The sequence below is a fragment of the Panulirus ornatus genome, chromosome 20 (genome assembly GCF_036320965.1).
Source record: "Panulirus ornatus isolate Po-2019 chromosome 20, ASM3632096v1, whole genome shotgun sequence".
Taxonomy (NCBI): domain Eukaryota; kingdom Metazoa; phylum Arthropoda; class Malacostraca; order Decapoda; family Palinuridae; genus Panulirus; species Panulirus ornatus.
The window spans coordinates 58,422,399-58,448,210 of record NC_092243.1 but is presented as its reverse complement, the minus strand read 5'-3'; the positions used below and the strand labels follow the sequence as shown (position 1 = coordinate 58,448,210).

The window sequence follows — 25,812 nt, the reverse complement described above, 5'->3', positions numbered from 1 at the left end:
ATGTGCATGTGTGGACGTGTATGTATATACATGTGTATGTGGGTGGGTTAGGCCATTCTTTCGTCTGTTTCCCTGCGCTACCTTGCTAATGCGGGAGACAGCGACAAAGTATAATATAAAAAAAACAAAAATTGTTCTAGCTCTACCATAACTTTCTACAGACATGTACTTCTCTTCTTGTTCAAAAGAAATTTCTAATACATACAAGCTTACCTCTTCATCACTCTACTAACCAGTTGGCAAAAGGGTGGATGCATATGTGTGGCAACCCACCAAGTTGTTGTACATGCATCTCACATGATGATCTATGGATAGCTGATATGTCATATTTTTCCACATGTGGAGGAAGGCTAATAGTGACATTAATGGGTAATTTGAAGAATCAAGCATCACCTAAAATTTCCATTAAGAGCAGAAATTTTAAAGCATTGTGCCTTGCAAAGCCTCTTATGACAGAGGATAGGTTAAATGATGGATTAGAAGGAAATAAAATCACAAGTTTCCTTTTTTATTTACTGAGCTATCAGTGTTGTAATGAACATAAACTCATGGATGGTAACATGTATGCATAGAAGTTTGTTAATAGGCCAATATATTCATCATTAATATACATATACACTGAAAGTCTATCCTTAATATTACAAGAGTTCTTATTATGAAAATGTGTTGCTGCTATAGATTATTCAATAACTAAAGCCATTACCACGACAGTATCCAACAAACTATAAGATCAGCAATCAGGGAACCAGGAAGTTGTATGGAAAATATATACATTTTTGTGTATTACTGGCTTGGGTCAAGTATTAAAATACATTTCACATTATATGGTATCATAAATAATTTTAATACTTATGATTTTTGAAATATTTAAAAAAAGTGTAATATAAAGTGAGGTTAAGTTAAACTTGTTTAATATACAAAACAGCTAGAGAATGGATGTGCAAACAAGATTGCAGTTCATTTGTTCCTTATGCTACTATGCTAAAGCTGGAAAGACAATTTATTTCAGAAAAAGAGATTAGTCATGAAATTCGAAATTGCACATATAAGGTGAGGTAGGAAAGCTACTAGCAGTGAGTTTTTTTGCAGGAGAGGTATAGTATGTGTGCAGGAAGGAAGGGATGGAGGAAGGTGAGTGGTTCCATTTGAGGATGGGTCGGCATCAAAGATGTGATGTCACCACAGCTGTTTAATCTGTTTATGGATGAGGTACCTATTAGGGTCTTCAAAGGAGGGGGCAAGTGATCAGTATGCTGGGGCCAAGTGTCTAGATGATGATTCAATTGCTGCTTGTGCTTAAGATGGCTTGGTGGCAGAACTGAGTGAGAGATTGCATGAAACTGCTTAAGTTGATGTCTGAAGTTTGACAGTGTGTGAAAGGATGAAGTTGAAAGTTAATGTGAATAAAAGTAAAGTTTTGAGGTTCAGCATGGGGAAGAGACATGTTTTAACTGTGAGTAAGTTTGAATGGATAGAACCCAGAAGTAGTTTTAAATTCCTGGGAGTGAATCATATGATGGGCAAAAAAGGTAATGGTCCTAAGTAAGTGGAAAAACGAGTTGAGGACAAAGATGGGTATACTGATGTTATAATACTTCCAGCAGTGCTGTACAGGCACGAGTTGTGTGCCTAAAATACAAAGGAAAAGAAGATGGTTGTGATGGAAGTGAAATATTTGAGAACAATATGTGGTGCAAAGAAAGTAAATCATGTAAGAAATAACAGTGTAAGGCAAAGGTGTGCTAGTAAGCTGGGTATGACAGATAAAGATGAACTGGGTGTATTGCTATGGTTTGGACATATGGAGAGGATGGCTGAAAAGAGAATTACTAGGAGGATGTGTGTTTGAAGTGGTGGGAGCAAAGAGGAGTGGCAGACCAAGAAGGTGATGGAAGACTAGAGTAAAAGAGGCTTTGAGTTATTGAGGCCTGAATATGTAGAAGGGTGAGAGGTGCACATGTGACAGTGATGTGGTGCACAAGGAGTTATGTGCTGTCAATGAGCTGAGCAAGTGAACACAAGTAAACAAGGCCATTCTTAAACAGTTCCTAGAGCTACCTTACTATGCAGAAAATGACAAACTAGTATTGTATGGGAAAAAAAAAAGCAAATTAAAATAAAAAGTTTCACTTCATGTCATTGGTTTTGCATAATGGGGGGGCCTAATGTATGTCTTTTTTTTTTTTTTTAACTTTTCCTATTTACATAGGCTGGGTCAAGTAAAATTTGCTTACGTTTAAAGATGTATCCATGTACTGAGGGAATTTTGCCTAACCAGTGTTCTCATCCCTAACCCTTCAGGCTGGCAGAGGGACGACATGGTTAATTTTTCAGAGAAGGCAAATTACCTATAGCAGTCATTCATGAAACAAATAGCTTCCAAGTAGAGCCAAGTAATTCTCTCTCTCTCTCTCTCTCTCTCTATATATATATATATATATATATATATATATATATATATATGTTTGAGGACAATGTGTGGTGTGAGGTGGTTTGATCGAGTAAGTAATGTAAGGGTAAGAGAGATGTGTGGAAATAAAAAGATCGTGGTTGAGAGAGCAGAAGAGGGCGTTTTGAAATGGTTTGGTCACATGGAGAGAATGAGTGGGGAAAGATTGACCAAGAGGATATATGTGTTGGAGGTGGAGGGAACGAGGAGAAGTGGGAGACCAAATTGGAGGTGGAAAGATGGAGTGAAAAAGATTTTGAGTGATCGGGGCCTGAACATGCAGGAGGGTGAAAGGAGGGCAAGGAATAGAGTGAATTGGATCGATGTGGTATACTGGGGTTGACGTGCTGTCAGTGGATTGAATCAGGGCATGTGAAGCGTCTGGGGTAAACCATGGAAAGCTGTGTAGGTATGTATATTTGCGTGTGTGGACGTATGTATATACATGTGTATGGGGGTGGGTTGGGCCATTTCTTTCGTCTGTTTCCTTGCGCTACCCCTGGGGATAGGGGAGAAAGAATACTTCCCACGTATTCCCTGCGTGTCGTAGAAGGCGACTAAAAGGGGAGGGAGCGGGGGGCTGGAAATCTTCCCCTCTCGTTTTTTTTTTTAATTTTCCAAAACGAGGAACAGAGAAGGGGGCCAGGTGAGGATATTCCCTCCAAGGCCCAGTCCTCTGTTCTTAACGCTACCTCGCTAACGCGGGAAATGGCGAATAGTTTGAAAGAAAAGAAATATATATATATATATATATATATATATATATATATATATATATATATATATATATATATATATATTTTAATTTTCATTATACTTTGTTGCTGTCTCCCGCGTTAGCGAGGTAGCTCAAGGAAACAGACGAAAGAATGGCCCAACCCACCCACATACACATGTATATACATACACGTCCACACATGCACATATACATACCTATACATTTTAACGTATACATATATACACATACACAGACATATACATATATACACATACATAATTCATACTTGCTGCCTTTATTCATTCCTGTCGCCACCCCGCCACACATGAAATAGCATCCCCCCTCCCCCCGTGAGGTAGCGCTGGGAAAAGACAAAATGCCATATCTGTTCACACTAAGTCTCTAGCTGTCATACATACTTGCCATTTCCTGCATTAACGAGATAGCATTATTATTATACCCAATCGATGTTTCCTGCATCAGCAAGGTAGTGCCAGGAAACAGACAAAGAATGGCCCATCCACTCATATACACATGTATGCACATAAATGCCTATAAATACACATACAAAGACTTATACATATATACACAAGTACATATTCATACTTGCTTGCTTTCATCCATTCCTGGCGCTACCCCACCCCACAGGAAACAATATCACTACCCCCCACTTCAGCAAGGTAGTGCCAAGAAAACAGACAAAAAATGCCACATTCATTTGCACTCAGTCTCTAATGTCATGTGTAATGCACCAAACCCACAGCTCCCTATCCATATCCAGGCCCCACTTACCTTTCCATGGTTTACCCCAGACGTTTCACATGCCCTGGTTCAGTCCAGTGACAGCACATCGCCCCCAGTATACCACATCGTTCCAATTCACTCTATCATAAAATATATGATATATTATACTTGATCACTGTTTCTTGCGTCAGAGGTAGCCCATACAACGAAAGATTGGCCCATCCACTCATATACACGTATATGTACATAAACATCCATACATGCACATATACATAACATAGACATACACTGACATATACATATATACACATGTACATATTCAAACTTGCTTGCATTCATCCATTCCTGGCACTACCCCTCCCCACAGGAAACAGCAACGCTACCCACTACTTCAGCGAGGTAGTACCAGAAAAACATATATTTTATATTCATTATACTTGATCGCTGTTTCCTGTTTCAGTGAGGTAATACCAGGAAACAAAGAAAGACCCATCCACTCATATACACCCATATATACATACACTGCCATATACATGTGTACCCAAGCAGTGAAAAGTTTTTATTGAGGATGTAAGGCATGTGTACATGTAGGAAGAGAGGAAAGTGATTGGTTCTCAGTGAATGTAGGTTTGCAGCAGGGGTGTGTGATGTCTCCATGGTTGTTTAATTTGTTTATGGATGGGGTTGTTAGGGAGGTGAATGCAAGAGTTTTGGAAAGAGGGGCAAGTATGCAGTCTGTTGTGGATGAGAGAGCTTGGGAAGTGAGTCAGTTGTTGTTCGCTGATGATACAGCACTGGTGGCTGATTCATGTGAGAAACTGCAGAAGCTGGTGACTGAGTTTGGTAAAGTGTGTGAAAGAAGAAAGCTGAGAGTAAATATGAATAAGAGCAAGGTTATTAGGTACAGTAGGGTTGAGGGACAAGTCAATTGGGAGGTAAGTTTGAATGGAGAAAAACTGGAGGAAGTGAAGTGTCTTTTCCTGGTGCCACCTTGCTAGAGGGGGAGAGGGATGCTATTTCATGTGTGGTGGGGTGGCGACAGGAATGGATGAAGGCAGCAATTAAGAATACGTACATGTGTATATAAGTATGTGTTCCTATGAGTCCACGAGGAAGATGAAACACGAAAAGTTCCCAAGTGCACTTTCGTGTAATAATCACATCATCAGGGGAGACCCATGAGAGGAATATAACTGTCAGTTGATATAAATCGAAGAGACGAAGCTAGGACGCCATTCGTCTCTTCGATGTATATCAACTGACTGTGTGTCTCCCCTGATGATGTGATTATTACACGAAAGTGCACCTGGGAACTTTTCATGTTTCATTTTCCCCGTGGACTCATAGGAATATCTTGATCACGTGCAAAATTGTGATCCTTTCCAATAAGTATATGTCTGTGTACATATATGTATGGATACATTGACATGGTCTTTCTTTCAAACTATTCGCCATTTCCCGCATCAGCAAGGTAGCGCTAAGAACAGAGGACTGGGCCTTTGAGAGAATATCCTCACCTGGCCCCCTTCTCTGTTTCTTCTTTTGGAAAATTAAAAAAACATATACATTGACATGTATATGTATGTATATCTGCATGTATGGGCGTTTATACATACATGTGTATGTGGGTGGGTTGGGCCATTCCTCATTTGTTTCCTTGCACTACCTCGCTGATGTGAGAGACGGCGATTAAGTATAATAATAAATAATATAAACTTCTATTTATTTATATATATGTGGTTACAGTGCATTACACATTACAGCCAGATATCAAGTGTCAATGAACATGGCCTTTTTTGTCTTTTCCTGGCACTACCTCACTGAGGCAGGGGGTAGCAATGCTATTTCTTGTGTGGCAGTGTATGATGATGAGGTGCAGCAGGGGGATGAGACAGAATTATTTTAGACAGAATTATTTAAGTGTAAGTTTGGGATTGTGTGAAAAGAAAGATGAATGTAAATGTAAACAAAGGTATAGTAATGAGGTGCAATGTGGATGAGGCAGGATAATTTGACTGAGTTTGAATGGGGGTGACCATGAGGCAGATAATGCTTTGAAATCCTGAGAGTGGATAATCAGCAGATAGAATTTGGAAACACGAGAGTTACAGGGTGGGAGTATCTACATGCCTACCGAATCCCCATGTTGAGATTCACCCAGTATAGTGGGCTAGGGCTGTTCCTCTTTGCCATCATTCCTCTTGTATAATAAATCAGAGTTTCCTCAGGGACTGACTTCAGCCAAGCATGTACTTTTCTTTAAAATGTTTCTGTATTTGCTAAATGAATGTTTTTCATTTCTGATATTCATGGAAAGACATGGTAGTGTCTGTTACGGCCAAGGTGAGGATGTTTGAGACTGGTGGTTCAAAAAGTTTTGTGTCTGTGTTTTTGGGCTCAAAATGCAAAGAAAAAAAGTGGGTGATCATACTGGAAAGGATATGCCCAAGTATAAAAAATTTTGTGGAGTAGATTTATCTTGTAAGGAATGACAAGGTAAGAGAGAGGGTGTAACTGTAAGTGCAGTCTTACAGCGAAATAGTTTGGACATATGGAGAATCTATAGAAGGGGGATATCAAAAAGGAAAGATGGAGTGAAAGAGGCTATGAACTAGATTATGAACATTTAGGAGGGCAGTAGGCATGCACTGGATAAATTGGATCAATATGTGAGCGGGTGAAATGGAGTTAATGGGCTAAACCATATCATGTGAAATGATCAAGATAAAACATTGAGTAATTTGTGGGGTACGGCTGTGGGTGGAAAGCTCTGGTATCTGCATTATAAATGACATCTAAAGGTAGAAATTTTTCCCTCACTCAAAGTCTTGCTTACAAAAATGCACATTCAAGTCATCCCAGATAAAGCCATTGAGGACAAATCCTTATTTGGCTAATTCTGTTTCTGTTTTCACATGGTGATAATATAAGAGGTAGAGGTTTCCAGTCCCTCCACTTCCACCATCATCACATCTTATACAACACACATGAGATACATGGATGGAATCCCTCAAGATAACTGATACTAGAGGTTTAGAGCATGAAATGTATACATTATGAAGGGTCTGTAGGGCCTGGTTGTAGACAGAGTTTTAGTGCATTATACGTGAGAGCTAAAGAACAGCTATGGAAGAATTTTTTGTTTTGTCTGTTCAAGGCACTACCTCACTAATGCAGGGAAAGAGAGATCTAGAAAATGAGAGATTAAGAACTTATTTATGGGTTGAGTTCCAATGAAAGTGAGGCTGAAAAAAGTTACTTTTTTCATCAACAGCTGTCTGAAGAAACTGTGAGTGGGTGGATGGCTTCAGCTAAACATCATGGCTAAAAATTATTTAAGATGTAAGGAAAACACATGAAAAATAAAGACAGATAAGATACAAGAAAAACAAGAAGAGGAATGATGAGGCTTAAAATAACAGATGAATAAATATTACAAATATTCCAATGCTGAAATACTATTATTCCTGTCTCTCTAACATTGCAAAAGTTTTTTAAGTGCTTAAATTGGTAAATATAAAACAAATTAACAATTGTAATAAAACACAAATTAACAGTATAACAGTAATTCATCCTGGACTTGTCATATATTATGAGGTGATCAATGCTTTAATCAATTACATACAATAAAGGTGTGGATATGTAGATGGCAATATATTTAACATTACTCAAAAGAGGATACATGCTTAAAATAAAAAGTTTCATAAAAGAAGAAATTTTTTAGGTACATGGAAACCAATAAGCATCTTTCAAAACAGCCATTTACTTGTTTTTAAGAATACCTGAGATTCCTGTTGATAATTGTTCATCAAAAAATTGCATAATAAGTGCAAAGCAGATAAACATGATTTTACTCAACATATACAGGTACATCAGTAATTTCATTAAGTGACAAGGCCAGCCTTAGTAATTTTCACTACGTGATGGGACAAGCCTTGACTGATTGTTGTGACGTTACTTGGATAACTATAGTACAGCACAAAGTCTTAATTGGGTAACTCTTGTTAGTCTTTTAGTTAACCAAGAATAACACATTCAATGACAGACTTTTCTGCTATCATGCATGAACTGGCTAACTGCTGATGAAATGCAGATGATATAGAAATGATAAGAGTGATGAATATAAAAAAAAAATTCAACGATAAATGGTTAGCTTAGATTATGGTGACTGTAGATTTTCTTAATTAAGCCAATACGGGAGTACCTGTATGCTCTTAACATGGATTGGCCATTCTAACAATTACAAGAACGGTACAGTTACACATGAGCATATCAAGAGAGCTGATTTAAATCCACCCCTTGCAGGGTACCGAGGGACTTTGAATAAGCCTGTCATAATATTGCACTGTTGCTGAAGCTTTGAATCTGAACAAATGAAAATAATACCTCAATTTGAAAATACAATGCAGAGGCCTGTTTATCATTTACTAAAGAAAATTATAACAAAGAACAGCCCCACTTCTACATAAATTGGCTTAGACCACCAACAATCTAATGACCATAATTTCAAATCAGGCAATGGGATGACAGTCTTTCTCCTAAACAAGTTTATCTGCAGCCTTTGTTGACCAGAACATTAAAGCTCTTGTTTTATCAAGGTCAGAAACGCTACCAATCATTTTGCATTACCCAATCCTCAAGTTCCAAACATAACTCAGTAAAATGACAAGAGTCTTAAAGATTACCATTAAACTTCTGGAGCTGCATTTCTCCTCTATATATTATGAATAAGCTGCCTGAAATCATAATATTATCTATTATCTTAAAGTGACTTTACAGTTCTCCTCTAAATATTATGAATAAGCTCCTGGAGCCATAATTATCTCTTATCTTAGAAAGACTTGACAGTCATGGTATAAATGGAGAACACTACATGAAGCTTTATGATCTTCAAAACCATTAACCTTATATTTTGTAAAACTAGTTACAAATATGTCTTTGGAACACACTAAGTCTTTTCCATCTAAAATATACCTTCCCATTCACAGAAAACAAAAAGATGGTGATAGATTCAGCTGTTCACAGGTATTAAATAAGGCTATAATATTTTGATCTTAAATTGACACAATCTGATAAGATACATAAACTTACCAAACAGTCATGTTTCAATGAGATGTACCTTAGATTACTGTTAGAGAAATAAAATTTCAGAGAAACTGTGAATATACTCATTTTTGATGGATGCAAAATGGCAACACAATAAAGATATTCTTCATGGTCTTAAAAAAACTAACAAGGATGCTGAAAGATATATTAAGAAATCTAATTTTGAAACAAAATTGTAGACTATCCCTTAATATCAATGACAGTGAGCACAGACCACACAACTAAACTTCTTCTTAGCCTACCAAGAAATAATTTGTCCCATTTAAGTTAAATCTGAACTAATCAAGGCACTTTTTACAAGTATGGAAGAATAACTAGATGAATGCTAAAAGTGATTGCCTATTCTATAAAGGTAATTAAATCTACAGATCAATGTTAGTTTTGAAAAGAAGGAATAATGATTTGAGATTACAGAAGCTAATGTATGAGATTCATCTATATATATATCTGAACTTGTAATACCATACTAAGTTATAATGAAAATTACTTTAATTATTTTCAACACAAAATTCAAACAAAAAGTGGAAGTATCTCTCATTTACAATAATATTCATGAAAAATATTAAATATGTAAAGTGTGATGAAAACTTTAAAACCAAGCTTTTCAACAATTATAATTTACTAGCATAATGCTGAAAAACTTAGATGTCATATTATACTAGTTCTTCCATTAGCATACTTTAAATGTGGCACAAACATGAACCTCTATTATGAAGAATAGGGGATAATCCTTTATATTACATTCCAAACAACTAGCCACTTTATATCAAATTTCAAATAACTAGCCACTAAGTTTAAAATCATATATGTGGATGAAATTTCTTAACATCCTGTAAGAGAGTTTCATCCAACATAAGATGGGCAATTATAACTATTATTATACTGAAATTAATACCCTATCAATTTCAAGAGTATAATTTCTAATCTCATCTCTGGAAAGATGATTTTAAATTCTTTTTTAACACTGAATTCATCAACAAAATCTGAAGGCCACTATACTAAATTCTAATCAACATTCATAAGGTACCCTAAATACGGAATCCAGTGACTAATTCCATTATGTTGGATTCTTTAACATAAAATGTTCAAATTAACATATCATTGTTATCTCTTCCCCTATGTTATCAATAAGATATTAGCATCTGAAACATATGTAACAGATTCATTTTTCAGACAATCTCTGTTTCCCGCATCAGTGAAGTAGCACCAGGAAACAGAAGAAAGACGCATCTAGTCATATACACATATGTAAATACATGTACACACACTGATTTGGTAAAGCGTGCAAAAGGAGAAAGTTGAGAGTAAATGTGAATAAGAGTAAGGTTATTAACCAGTAGGGTTGAGGGGCAAGTTAACTGGGAGAAAAACTAGTGGAAGTGAAGTGTTTCAGGTATCTTGGAGTGGACTTAGCAGTGGATGGAACCATGGAAGCGGAAGTGAGTCACAGGGTGGGGGAGGGGGGCGAAGGTTCTGGGAGTGTTGAAGAATGTGTGGAAGGAGAGAATGTTCTCTCAGAAAGCAAAAATGGGTATGTTTGAAGGAATAGTGGTTCCAACACTGTTATATTGTTGTGAGGAATGGGCTGTAGATAGGGTTGTGCGGAGGAGGGTGGATGTGTTGGAAATGAAATGTTTGAGGACAATATGTGGTGTGAGGTTGTTTAATCGAGTAAGTAATGAAAGGGGTAAGAGGGATGTGTGGTAATAAAAAGAGTGTGGTTGAGAGAGCAGAAGAGGGTGTGTTGAAATGGTTTGAACACATAGAGAATGAGTGAGGAGAGATTGACAAAAAGGATATACGTGTCAGAGGTGGAGGGAAGAAAGAGAAACGGGAGACCAAATTGTAGGTGGAAAGATGGAGTGAAAAAGATTTTGAGCAATCGGGGCCTGAACTTACAGGAGGGTGAATGGAGTGCAAGGAATAGAGTGAATTGGAACGATGTGGTATACCAGGGTCGATGTGCTGTCATTGGGTTGAACCAGGGCATGTGAGGCATCTAGGGTAAACCATAGAAAGGTCTGTGGGGCCTGGATGTGGAAAGGGAGTTATGGTTTCAGTGCATTACACAAGACAGCTAGAGAATGAGTGTGAATGAATGTGGCCTTTTTGTCTTTCCCTGGTGCTACCTCACTAGAGGGGGATGCTGTTTCATGTGTGGCGAAGTAGCGACAGGAATGGATAAGGGCAGCAAGTATATATGTATATATGTATATGCCTGTGTATGTATATGTATGTATACGTTGAAATGTACATGTATGTATATGTGTGTGTATGGGCATTTATATATATATATATATATATATATATATATATATATATATATATATATATATATATATATATATACGTGTATATGAGGGGCTGGGTCATTCTTTGTCTGTTTCCTTGCACTACCTTGCTGACGCTGGAAGCAGTGGTTTAGTATAATGAAAACAAAAAAAAAAAAAAAAAAAAATATATATATATATATATATATATATATATATATATATATATATATATATATATATATATATATATATATATATATGCACACACACACACATGTATATATATACATATTCATGCATGCTTGCCTTCATCCCTTCCTGGCGCCATCCTGCCCCATAGGAAACAGCATCGACACCCCTTCATCAGCAAGGTAGTGCCAGGAAACAGACGAAGAAAGGCTATATCTGGTCACATCCATACACGAGCTGTCATGTGTAATGCACCCCAACCACAGTTCCCTATCCAAATCCAGGCCCTACAGACCTTTCTATGGTATACTCCAGATGTTTCACATGCCCTGCTTCAGTCCAATAATGGCATGTTGACCCCAGCACCAATAATGGCATGTTGACCCCAGCACCAATAATGGCATGTTGACCCCAGCATACCACATCATTTCAATTCACTCTATTCCATGCACACCTTTCACCCTCCTACATGTTTAAGCCCGATCGCTCAAAATCTTTTTCAGTCCATCCTTCTACCTCCAATTTGGTCTCTGTTCTCCTTGTTTCCTCCACTTCTGACACATGTATCCTCTTTGTCAACCATTCCTCACTCTTTCTTTTCACATGTCCAAATCTTTTCAATGCACCCTCTTCTCCGCTCTCAATCACACTCTTTATTTGCATACAACTCTCTTACCCTTTCACTACTTACTTGGTCAAACCACCTCACTCCACATACCATCCTCAAACATTTAATTTCCATCACATCCACCCTCTTTCGCACAACCCTATCTATAGCCCATGCCTCGCAACCATATAATACTGTTGGAAATACTATTCCTTCAAACATACCCATTTTTGCCTTACGAGATAATGGATTCTCTTTCCACACATTCTTCATTGCTCCCAGGACCTTCTTGTTTATAATTACCCCAGAACCACTTTCTATGAAAGAGTTCTGGTGTTACCCAAGGCTATTCTAAAGGCTCCTGCAGCCCAATGCTGTACTACTTCAAGTAGCTAAAAAAATGTAAACTTCTTTGTAATGAGAAGTTCCTTGATGAGACCTACTCCCAATTATGCTGACTTGCCAAAGGTGTCATTTCACTCACAGTGTAACCCTGAGCAAGTGGAGTCCAGTAACACCAGTACCAGATATACAATAACATAATTATTTCTTTGACCCATAATCATGATGTCTTGCCAAGAATAACATCCTCTGAAATTAAATTGCTTATTTACTCTGTATCAGATATTGCATAAATAAAGATGAAAGTACCTTGGGGATAGTCTAGAATGAGTTTTGAACATTCTCCTGTGAGCGTTCCACTTCTCATTATCTAGTCAGAAGTGTAGCTGCTATTCTTATCTCATATATTAAATTTCATATCAAATACTAGCCTCTCCAGTCTTTTATATTATCATCAAACCTGTAGCAAAAAAGGATGACCAATGAATTTTCCATACTAAAATTCTGCAAATGCTGTAAAATGAACTAAAGAGTGACATCCCTACTCTGAACCCTACCTTTATCCTTTCAAGAGACATTAGACTGCATCTCATAAGTTATCAAAATCTATGCTGAAAAAATTTGTTTTTTCACCATGTATTTACAAGCCTACATACAGCATCAAATGAACTTACAAGAACCTGGATTAAACCCAAATGAATGGTACTCAGGTTTTACAAACAACAAAACTTACATTTTTCAGTGGCCTAATTTAGATTCTTAGGACATCAACTCATGAAGTAATAGCTACCATCTGTGAAAAGGGGAGGAATGGAGTAGGTTTGGATCACTGTCCATGTCTATCCTCGCTTGTACTTGCCCAAGAAGGTATAACAGTTAGGACAATGGTGTTCAACATTCATGCAGTCATTTATACAGCAAGGGATCAGGCAACAGCCCATCCAGCACCTGTTAAAATAAAAATAATCACAGCCCATCCAGCACCTGTTAAAATAAAAATAATCACAAACACATATAATAAAAAGTGTACATATGCATATGTAAGCACCTGCTAAACGTTATAAAAATAAGCTGAGGCAGCACACATTAAGGGAAAACCCAGCAAATTTCATATAAACTTAAAGATTATTTTTCCCTTTATTCCAATGCATACCACCCAAGACTGGATTCAAGAATCCAATCACAGTAAAAGAGTGTAGAATTCAGCCAGTGTACTGGACTGTGATGTATTGCAGGTATTGAAATAAATGATACCAAGGAAAGAGCAGCCATATCCAGCAATTCATTTAATTCATTTACTTTACATTTAATATACATGTTATACACTGTTGCCCAAATCAGCAAGGTAGCACAAGGAAACAGACGAGGAATGGCCCAACCACAATGATAAATATATATATCTATATCTATCCCTGGGGAGAGGGGAGAAAGAATACTTCCTACGCATTCCTCACGTGTCGTACAACATGACTAAAGGGGACGGGAACAGGGGACTAGAAACTCTCCCTCCTTGTATTTTAACTTCCTAAACGGGGAAAAAGAACAAGGAGTCACGCAGGGAGTGCTCATCCTCCTCGAAGACTCAAATTGGGGTGTCTAAATGTGTGTGGATGTAACCAAGATGAGAAAAAAGGAGAGACAGATAGTATGTTTGAGGAAAGGAACCTGGATGTTTTGGCTCTGAGTGAAACAAAGCACAAGGGTAAAGGGGAAGAGTGGTTTGGGAATGTCTTGGGAGTAAAGTCAGGGGTTAGTGAGAGGACAAGAGCAAGGGAAGGAGTAGCACTACTCCTGAAACAGGAGTGGTGGCAGTATGTGATAGAGTGTTAGAAAGTAAACTCAAGATTGATATGGGTAAAACTAAAAGAGGATGGAGAGAGATGGGTGATTATTGGTGCATATGCACCTGGGCATGAGAAGAAAGATCATGAAAAGCAAGTGTTTTGGGAGCAGCCGAGTGAGTGCGTTACTAGTTTTGATGCACGAGACCACGTTATAGTGATGGGTGATTTGAATGCAAAGGTGAGTAATGTGGCAGTTGAGGGAATATTTGGTGTACATGGGGTGTTCAGTGTTGTAAATGGAAATGGTGAAGAGCTTGTAGATTTATGTGCCGAAAAAGGACTGGTGATTGGGAATACCTGGTTTAAAAAGAGAGAGATATACATAAGTATACATATGTAAGTAGGAGAAATGGCCAGAGAGTGTTATTGTATTATGTGTTAATTGATAGGCATGCAAAAGAGAGACTTTTGGATGTTAATGTGTTGAGAGGTGCAACTGGAGGGATGTCTGATCGTTATCTTGTGGAGGCAAAGGTGAAGATTTGTAGAGGTTTTCAGAAAAGAAGAGAGAATGTTGGGGTGAAAGAGTGGTGAGAGTAAGTGAGCTTGGGGAGGAGACTTTTGTGAGGAAGTACCAGGAGAGACTGAGTACAGAATGGAAAAAGGTGAAAACAAAGGATGTAAGGGGAGTGGGGGAGGAATGGGATGTATTTAGGGAAGCAGTTGTAGCTTGTGCAAAAGATGCTTGTGGCATGAGAAGCGTGGGAGGTGGGCAGATTAGAAAGGGTAGTGAGTGGTGGGATGAAGAAGTAAGAGTATTAGTGAAAGAGAAGAGAGAGGCATTTGGATGATTTTTGCAGGGAAATAATGCAAATGACTGGGAGATGTATAAAAGAAAGGGGCAGGGGGTCAAGAGAAAGGTGCAAGAGGCGAAAAAAGGGGCAAATGAGAGTTGGGGTGAGAGAGTATCATTAAATTTTAGGGAGAATAAAAAGTTGTTTTGGAAGGAGGTAAATAAAATGCGTAAGACAAGGGAACAAATGGGAACTTCAGTGAAGGGGGCTAATGGGGAGGTGGTAACAAGTAGTGGTGATGTGAGGAGACGGAGTGAGTATTTTGAAGGTTTGTTGAATGTGTTTGAGGATAGAGTGGCAGATATAGGGTGTTTTGGTCGAGGTGGTGCGCAAAGTGAGAGGGTTAGGGAAAATGATTTGGTAAACAGAGAAGAGGTGGTAAAAGCTTTGCAGAAGATGAATGCCAGCAAGGCAGCGGGTTTGGATGGTATTGCAGTGGAATTTATTTAAAAAAGGGGGTGACCGTATTGTTGACTAGTTGGTAAGGTTATTTAATGTATGTATGACTCATGGTGAGGTGCCTAAGGATTGGCGGAATGCTTGCATAGTGCCATTACACAAAGGCATAGGGGATAAGAAGGAGTGCTCAAATTACAGATGTATAAGTTTGTTGAGTATTCCTGGGAAATTATATGGGAGGGTATTGATTGAGAGGGTGAAGGCATGCACAGAGCATCAGATTGGGGAAGAGCAGTGTGGTTTCAGAAGTGGTAGAGGATGTGTGGATCAGGTGTTTGCTTTGAAGAATGTATGTGAGAAATACTTAGAAAAGCAAATGGATTTGTATGTAGCATTTATGGATCTGGAGAAGGAATATGATAAGAGTTCATAGAGATGCTCTGTGGAAGGTATTAAGGATATATGGTGTGGGACGCAAGTTGTTAGAAGCAGTGAAAAGTTTTTACTGAGGATGTAAGGCATGTGTACGTGTGGAAAGAGAGGAAAATGATTGGTTATCAGTGAATGTTGGTTTGCAGCAGGGGTGCGTGATGTCCCCATGGCTGTTTAATTTGTTTATGGGTGGGGTTGTTAGGGAGGTGAATGCAAGAGTTTTGGAAAGAGGATCAAGTATGCAGCCTGTTGTGGATGAGAGAGCTTGGGAAGTGAGTCAGTTGTTGTTTGCTGATGATACAGAGCAGGTGGCTGATTTGGGTGAGAAACTGCAGAAGCTAGTGACGCAGTTCGGTAAAGTTTGTGAAAGAAGAAAGCCGAGAGTAAATGTGAATAAGAGCGAGGTTATTAGGTACAGTAGGGTTGAAGGACAAGTCAATTAGGAGGTGAGTTTGAATGGAGAAAAACTGGAGGAAGTGAAGTGTTTTAAATATCTGGGAGTGGATTTGGCAGCGGATGGAACCATGAAGAATGTGTGGAAGTCGAGAACGTTATCTTGGAAAGCAAAATGGGTATGTTTGAAGGGATTGTGGTTCCAACAATGTTATATGGTTGCGAGGCATGGGCTAAAGATAGAGTTGTGCGTAGGAGGGTAGATGTGCTAGAAAATGAGATGTTTGAGGACAATACGTGGTATGAGGTGGTTTGATCAAGTAAGTAATGAAAGGGTAAGAGAGATGTGGGGTAATAAAAAGTGTGTGGTTGAGAGAGCAGAAGAGGGTGTTTTGAAATGGTTTGGTCACATGGAGTGAATGAGTGAGGAAAGATTGACAAACAGGATACATGTGTCAGAGGTGGAGGGAACGAGAAGTGGAAGACCAAATTGGAGGTGGAAAGTTGGAGTGAAAAAGATTTTGAGTGATTGGGGCCTGAACATGCAGGAGGGTGAAAGGCGTGCAAGGAATAGAGTGAATTGGAACGATGTGGTATAACGGGGTCGACTTGCTGTCAATGGATAGAACCAAGGAATGTGAAGCGTCTGGGGTAAAACAAGGAAAGTTCTGTGGGGCCTGGATGTGGAAAGGGAGCTGTGGTTTCAGTGCTTTATACATGACAGCTAGAGACTTAGTGTGAATGAAAATGGCCTTTGTTTGTCCTTTCCTAGCGCTACCTCGTGCACATGCGGGGGAGGGGGTTTCCATTTCATGTGTGGCAGGGTGGCGACGGGAATGAATAAGGGCAGACAGTACAGGTGTATATATGTATATGTCTGTGTGTGTGTATATATATATATATATGTATACGTTGAGATGTACAGGTATGTATATGTGCGTGTGTGGACGTGTATGTATATACATGTGTATGTGGCTGACTTGCGCCATTCTTTCGTCTGTTTCCTTGCGCTACCTCACTAATGCAGGAGACAGCGACAAAGTAAAAAAAAAAATTGTATTTTAACTTTCTAAAAGAGGAAACAGAAGGAGTCACACGGGGAGTGCTCATCCTCCTCGAAGGCTCAGATTGGGGTGTCTAAATGTGTGTGGATGTAACCAAGATGAGAAAAAAGGAGAGATAGGTAGTATGTTTGAGGAAAGGAACCTGGATGTTTTGGCTCTGAGTGAAACGAAGCTCAAGGGTAAAGGGGAAGAGTGGTTTAGGAATGTCTTGGGAGGAAAGTCAGGGGTTAGTGAGAGGACAAGAGCAAGGGAAGGAGTAGCACTACTCCTGAAACAGGAGTGGTGGCAGTATGTGATAGAGTGTAAGAAAGTAAACTCTAGATTGATATGGGTGAAACTGAAAGCGGATGGAGAGAGATGGGTGATTATTGGTGCATATGCACTTGGGCATGAGAAGAAAGATCATGAGAGGCAAGTGTTTTGGGAGCAGCTGAGTGAGTGTGTTAGCAGTTTTGATGCACGAGACCAGGTTATAGTGATGGGTGATTTGAATGCAAAGGTGAGTAATGTGGCAGTTGGGGAATAATTGGTGTACATGGAGTGTTCAGTGTTATAAATGGAAATGGTGAGGAGCTTGTCGATTTATGCGCTGAAAAAGGACTATTGATTGGGAATACCTGGTTTAAAAAGAGAGATATACATAAGTATACGTATGTAAGTAGGAGAGATGGCCAGAGAGCGTTACTGGATTACGTGTTAATTGATAGGCACGCGAGAGAGACTTTTGGATGTTAATGTGTTGAGAAGTGCAACTGGAGGGATGTCTGATCATTATCTTGTGGAGGAGAAGGTGACGATTTATAGAGGTTCTCAGAAAAGAAGAATGTCGGGGTGAAAAGACTGGTGAGAGTAAGTGAGCTTGGGAAGGAGACTTGTGTGAGGAGATACCAGGAGAGACTGAGTACAGAATGGAAAGAGGTGAGAACAAAGGACATAAAGGGAGTGGGGGAGGAATGGGATGTATTTAGGGAAGCAGTAATGGCTTGTGCAAGGGATGATTGTGGCATGAGAAGCGTGGGAGGTGGGCAGATTAAAAAGGGTAGTGATTGGTGGGATAAAGAAGTAAGAGTATTTGTGAAAGAGAAGAGAGGTGGCATTTGGACAATTTTTGCAGGGAAATAATGCAAATGACTGGGAGATGTATAAAAGAAAGGGGCAGGAGGTCAAGAGAAAGGTGCAAAAGGTGAAAAAGAGGGCAAATGAGAGTTGGGGTGAGAGTATCATTAAATTTTAGGGAGAATAAAAAGATGTTTTGGAAGAAGGTAAATAAAGTGCATAAGACAAGGGAACAAATGGGAACTTCAGTGAAAGGGGCTAATGGGGAGGTGATAACAATTAGTGGTGATGTGAGAAAGAGATGGAGTGAGTATTTTGAAGGTTTGTTGAATGTGTTTGATGATAGAGTGGCAGATATAGGGTGTTTTGGTCGAGGTGGTGCGCAAAGTGAGAGGGTTAGGGAGAATGATTTGGTAAACAGAGAAGAGGTAGTAAAAGCTTTGTGGAAGATGAAAGCCGGCAAGGCAGTGGGTTTGGATGGTACTGCAGTGGAATCTATTAAAAAAGGGGGTAACTGTATTGTTGACTGGTTGGTAAGGTTATTTAATGTATGTATGACTCATGGTGAGGTGCCTGAGGATTGGCGCAATGCCTGCATAGTACCACTGTACAAAGGCAAAGGGGATAAAAGTGAGTGCTCAAATTACAGAGGTATATGTTTGTTGAGTATTCCTGGGAAATTATATGGGAGGGTATAGATTGAGAGGGTGAAGGCATGTACAGAGCATCAGATAGGGGAAGAGCAGTGTGGTTTCAGAAGTTGTAGAGGATGTGTGGATCAGGTGTTAGCTTTGAAGAATGTATGTGACAAATACTTAGAAAAGCAAATGGATTTGTATGTAGCATATATGGATCTGGAGAGGGCATATGATAGAGTTGATAGAGATGCTCTGTGGAAGGTATTAAGAATATATGGTGTGGGAGGCAAGTCTTTAGAAGCAGTGAAAAGTTTTTATCAAGGATGCAAGGAATGTGTACATTTAGGAAGAGAGGAAAGTGATTGGTTCTCAGTGAATGTTGGTTTGCAGCAGGGGTGTGTGATGTCTCCATGGTTGTTTAATTTGTTTATGGATGGGGTTTTTAGGGAGGTGAATGCAAAAGTTTTGGAAAGAGGGGCAAGTATGCAGTCTGTTGTGGATGAGAGAGCTTGGGAAGTGAGTCAGTTGTTGTTTGCTGATGATACAGAGCTGGTGGCTGATTCGAGTGAGAAACTGCAGAGGCTGGTGACTGAGTTTGATAAAGTGTGTGAAAGAAGAAAGTTAAGAGTAAATGTGAATAAGAGCAAGGTTATTAGGTACAGTTGGGTTGAGGGACAAGTCAATTGGACGGTAAGTTGGAATGGAGAAAAACTGGGGGAAGTGAAGTGTAAGTGAAGTGTTTTAGATATCTTGGAGTGGATGGAACCATGGAAGCAAGTCGACCTCGGTATATCAAATCGTTACAATTCACTCTATTCTTTGCATGCCTTTCACCCTCCTGCATGTTCAGGCCCCGATCACTCAAAATCTTTTTCACTCAATCCTTCCACCTCCAATTTGGTCTCCCACTTCTCGTTCCCTCCACCTCTGACACATACATCCTCTTTGTCAATCTTTTCTCACTCATTCTCTCCATGTGACCAAACCATTTCAAAACACCCTCTTCTGCTTTCTCAACCACACTCTTTTTATTACCACACATCTCTCTTACCCTTTCATTACTTGCTCAGGTCACCACCTCACACCACGCATTGTCCTCAAACATCTCATTTCCAGCACATCCACCCTCCTCCACACAACTCTATCCATAGCCCACGCCTCACAACCATATAGCATTGTTGGAACCACTATTCCTTTAAACATACCCATTTTTGCTTTCGAGATAATGTTCTCAACTTCCACACATTCTTCAACGCTCCCAGACTTTTTGCCCCCTCCCCCACCCTATGATTCACTTCCGCTTCCATGGTTCCATCCGCTGCCAAATCCACTCCCAGATACCTAAAACACTTCACTTCCTCCAGTTTTTCTCCATTCAAACTTACCTCCCAGTTGACTTGACCCTCATCCCAACTGTACCTAATAACCTTGCTCTTATTCACATTTACTCATAACTTTCTTCTTTCACACACTTTACCAAACTCAGTCACCAGCTTCTGCAGTTTCTCACATGAATCAGCCACCAGCGTTGTATCATCAGTGAACAACTGACTCACTTCCCAAGCTCTCTCATCCACAACAGACTGCATACTTGCCCCTCTTTCCAAAACTCTTCCATTCACGTCCCTAACAACCCCATCCATAAACAAATTAAACAACCATGGAGACATCACACACCCCTGCCGCAAACCTACATTCACCTGAGAACCAATCACTTTCCTCTCTTCCTACACATACACATACCTTACATACTCGATAAAAACTTTTCACTGCCTCTATCAACTTGCCTCCCACACCATATATTCTTAATACCTTCCACATAGCATCTCTATCAACTCTATCATATGCCTTCTCCAGATCCATAAATGCTACATACAAATCCATTTGCTTTTCTAAGTATTTCTCACATACATTCTTCAAAGCAAACACCTGATCCACACATCCTCTACCACTTCTGAAACCACTCTGCTCTTCCCCAATCTGATGCTCTGTACATGCCTTTACCCTCTCAATCAACACCCTCCTATATAACTTCCCAGGAATACTCAACAAACTTATACCTCTGTAATTTGAGCACTCACTTTTATCCCCTTTGCCTTTGTACAATGGCACTATGCAAGCATTCCGCCAATCCTCAGGCACCTCACCATGAGTCTTTTTTTTTTTTTTTTTTTTTTTTTTTTTGCTTTGTCGCTGTCTCCCGTGTTTGCGAGGTAGCGCAAGGAAACAGACGAAAGAAATGGCCCAACCCACCCCCATACACATGCCTTGATTCAATCCAGTGACAGCACGTCAACCCGGGTATACCACATCGCTCCAATTCACTCTATTCTTTGCCCTCCTTTCACCCTCCTGCATGTTCAGGCCCCGATCACACAAAATCTTTTTCACTCCATCTTTCCACCTCCAATTTGGTCTCCCTCTTCTCCTCGTTCCCTCCACCTCCGACACATATATCCTCTTGGTCAATCTTTCCTCACTCATTCTCTCCATGTGACCAAACCATTTCAAAACACCCTCTTCTGCTCTCTCAACCACGCTCTTTTTATTTCCACACATCTCTCTTACCCTTACGTTACTTACTCGATCAAACCACCTCACACCACACATTGTCCTCAAACATCTCATTTCCAGCACATCCATCCTCCTGCGCACAACTTTATCCATAGTCCACACCTCGCAACCATACAACATTGTTGGAACCACTATTCCTTCAAACATACCCATTTTTGCTTTCCGAGATAATGTTCTCGACTTCCACACATTCTTCAAGGCTCCCAGAATTTTCGCCCCCTCCCCAATCCTATGATCCACTTCCGCTTCCATGGTTCCATCCGCTGCCAGATCCACTCCCAGATATCTAAAACACTTCACTTCCTCCAGTTTTTCTCAATTCAAACTCACCTCCCAATTGAATTGACCCTCAACCCTACTGTACCTAATAACCTTGCTCTTATTCACATTTACTCTTAACTTTCTTCTTTCACACACTTTACCAAACTCAGTCACCAGCTTCTGCAGTTTCTCACATGAATCAGCCACCAGCGCTGTATCATCAGCGAACAACAACTGACTCACTTCCCAAGCTCTCTCATCCCCAACAGACTTCATACTTGCCCCTCTTTCCAAAACTCTTGCATTCACCTCCCTAACAACCCCATCCATAAACAAATTAAACAACCATGGAGACATCACACACCCCTGCCGCAAACCTACATTCACTGAGAACCTATCACTTTCCTCTCTTCCTACACGTACACATGCCTTACATCCTCGATAAAAACTTTTCACTGCTTCTAACAACTTGCCTCCCACACCATATATTCTTAATACCTTCCACAGAGCATCTCTATCAACTCTATCATATGCCTTCTCCAGATCCATAAATGCTACATACAAATCCATTTGCTTTTCTAAGTATTTCTCACATACATTCTTCAAAGCAAACACCTGATCCACACATCCTCTACCACTTCTGAAACCACACTGCTCTTCCCCAATCTGATGCTCTGTACATGCCTTCACCCTCTCAATCAATACCCCCCCATATAATTTACCAGGAATACTCAACAAACTTATACCTCTGTAATTTGAGCACTCACTCTTATCCCCTTTGCCTTTGTACAATGGCACTATGCACGCATTCCGCCAATCCTCAGGCACCTCACCATGAGTCATTTTTTTTTTTTTTTTTTTGCTTTGTCGCTGTCTCCCGCGTTTGCGAGGTAGCGCAAGGAAACAGACGAAAGAAATGGCCCAACCCACCCCCATACACATGTATATACATATGTCCACACACGCAAATATACATACCTACACAGCTTTCCATGGTTTACCCCAGATGCTTCACATGCCTTGATTCAATCCACTGACAGCACGTCAACCCCGGTATACCACATCGCTCCAATTCCCTCTATTCCTTGCCCTCCTTTCACCCTCCTGCATGTTCAGGCCCCGGTCACACAAAATCTTTTTCACTCCATCTTTCCACCTCCAATTTGGTCTCCCTCTTCTCCTCGTTCCCTCCACCTCCGACACATATATCCTCTTGGTCAATCTTTCCTCACTCATTCTCTCCATATGACCAAACCATTTCAAAACACCCTCTTCTGCTCTCTCAACCACGCTCTTTTTATTTCCACACATCTCTCTTACCCTTACGTTACTTACTCGATCAAACCACCTCACACCACACATTGTCCTCAAACATCTCATTTCCAGCACATCCATCCTCCTGCGCACAACTCTATCCATAGTCCACACCTCGCAACCATACAACATTGTTGGAACCACTATTCCTTCAAACATACCCATTTTTGCTTTCCGAGATAATGTTCTCAACTTCCACACATTCTTCAAGGCTCCCAGAATTTTCGCCCCCTCCCCCACCCTATGATCCACTTCCGCTTCCATGTTTCCATCCGCTGCCAGATCCACTCCCAGATATCTAAAACACTTCACTTCCTCCAATTTTTCTCCATTCAAACTCACCTCCCAATTGACTTGACCCTCAACCCTACTGTACCTAATAACCTTGCTCTTATTCACATGACCATGAGTCATACATACATTAAATAACCTTACCAACCAGTCAACAATACAGTCACCCCCTTTTTTAATAAATTCCACTGCAATACCATCCAAACCTGCTGCCTTGCCGGCTTTCATCTTCCGCAAAGCTTTTACTACCTCTTGTCTGTTTACCAACTCATTTTCCCTAACCTTCGCACTTTGCACACCACCTCGACCAAAACACCCTATATCTGCCACTCTATCATCAAACACATTCAACAAACCTTCAAAATACTCACTCCATCTCCTTCTCACATCACCACTACTTGTTATCACCTCCCCATTTGCACCCTTCACTGAGTCACTGAGTCATACATACATTAAATAACCTTACCAACCAGTCAACAATACAATCACCCCTTTTCTTTAATAAATTCCTCTGCAATACCATCCAAACCCGCTGCCTTGCCGGCTTTCATCTTCCGCAAAGCTTTTACTACCTCTTTTCTGTTTACCAAATCATTTTCCCTAACCCTCTCACTTTGCACACCACCTCGACCAAAACACCCTATATCTGCCACTCTATCATCAAACACATTCAACAAACCTTCAAAATACTCACTCCATCTACTTCTCACATCACCACTACTTGTTACCACCTCCCCATTAGCCCCCTTCACTGAAGTTCCCATTTGTTCCCTCGTCTTACGCACATTATTCACCTCCTTCCAAAACATCTTTTTATTCTCCCTAAAATTTAATGATACTCTCTCACACCAACTCTCATTTGCCCTCTTTTTCACCTCTTGCACCTTTCTCTTGACCTCCTACCCCTCTCTTTTATACATCTCCCAGTCATTTGCATTATTTCCCTGCAAAAATTGTCCAAATGCCCCTCTCTTCTCTTTCACTAATAATCTTACTTCTTCACCCCACCACTCACTACCCTTTCTAATCTGCCTACCTCCCACGCTTCTCATGCCACAAGCATCCCTTGCACAAGCCATCACTGCTTCCCTAAATACATCCCATTCCTCCCCTACTCCTCTTACATCCTTTGTTCTCACCTTTTTCCATTCTATACTCAGTCTCTCCTGGTACTTCTTCACACAAGTCTCCTTCCCAAGCTCACTTACTCTCACCACTCTTTTCACCCCAACATTCTCTCTTCTTTTCTGAAAACCTCTACAAATCTTCAACTTCGCCTCCACAAGATAATGATCAGACATCCCTCCAGTTGCACCTCTCAGCACATTAACATCCAAAAGTCTCTCTTTCGCGCGCCTATCAATTAACACATAATCCAATAACACTCTTTGGCCATCTCTCCTACTTACATACGTATGCTTATGTATATCTCTCTTTTTAAACCAGGTATTCCCAATCACCAGTCCTTTTCAGCACATAAATCTACAAGCTCTTCACCATTTCCATTTACAACACTGAACACCCCATGTACACCAATTATTCCCTCAACTGCCACATTACTCACCTTTGCATTCAAATCACCCATCACTATAACCCGGTCTCGTGCATCAAAACTACTAAAGCACTCACTCAGCTGCTCCCAAATCACTTGCCTCTCATGATCTTTCTTCTCATGTCCAGGTGCATATGCACCAATAATCACCCATCTCTCTCCATCAACTTTCAGTTTTACCCATATCAATCTAGAGTTTACACTCTATCACATACTCCCACCACTCCTGTTTCAGGAGTAGTGCTACTTCTTCCCTTGCTCTTGTCCTCTCACTAACCCCTGACTTTACTACCAAGACATTCCCAAACCACTCCTTCCCTTTACCCTTGAGCTTTGTTTCACTCAGAGCCAAAACATCCAGGTTCCTTTCCTCAAACATACTACCTATCTCTCCTTTTTTCTCATCTTGGTTACATCCACACACATTTAGACACCCCAATTTGAGCCTTCGAGGAGGATGAGCACTCCCCGCATGACTCCTTCTTCTGTTTCCCCTTTTAGATAAGTCAAAATACAAATATATACAAATATATATTTTATTATTTTGCTTTGTCACTGTCTCCCGTGTTAGCAAGGTAGCACAAGGAACAGACGAAAGAATGGCCCAACCCACCCACATACACATGTATATACATACACGTCCACACACGCACATATACACATCTATATATCTCAACGTATACATATATATACACATGTACATAATTCATACTATCTACCTTTATTCATTCCCATCGCCACCCCGCCACACATGAAATAGCAACCCCCTCCC

At 40.0% G+C, this 25,812-nt stretch overlaps 1 protein-coding gene across 3 annotated transcripts in view; it reads right to left on the bottom strand.

Moving 5' to 3' along the window:
* Window positions 1-495: 495 nt before the first annotated feature.
* LOC139756042 (lipopolysaccharide-induced tumor necrosis factor-alpha factor homolog) overlaps window positions 496-25,812 on the bottom strand; it is a 106,016-nt gene continuing 80,699 nt past the window's right edge. For all 3 annotated transcript variants that reach the window (XM_071675010.1, XM_071675012.1, XM_071675013.1), the window contains exon 4: window positions 496-13,376. In XM_071675010.1, coding sequence (XP_071531111.1) covers window positions 13,268-13,376 — 109 coding nt within the window. In that variant the 3' untranslated portion in view covers window positions 496-13,267. The remainder of the gene's footprint in view (window positions 13,377-25,812) is intronic.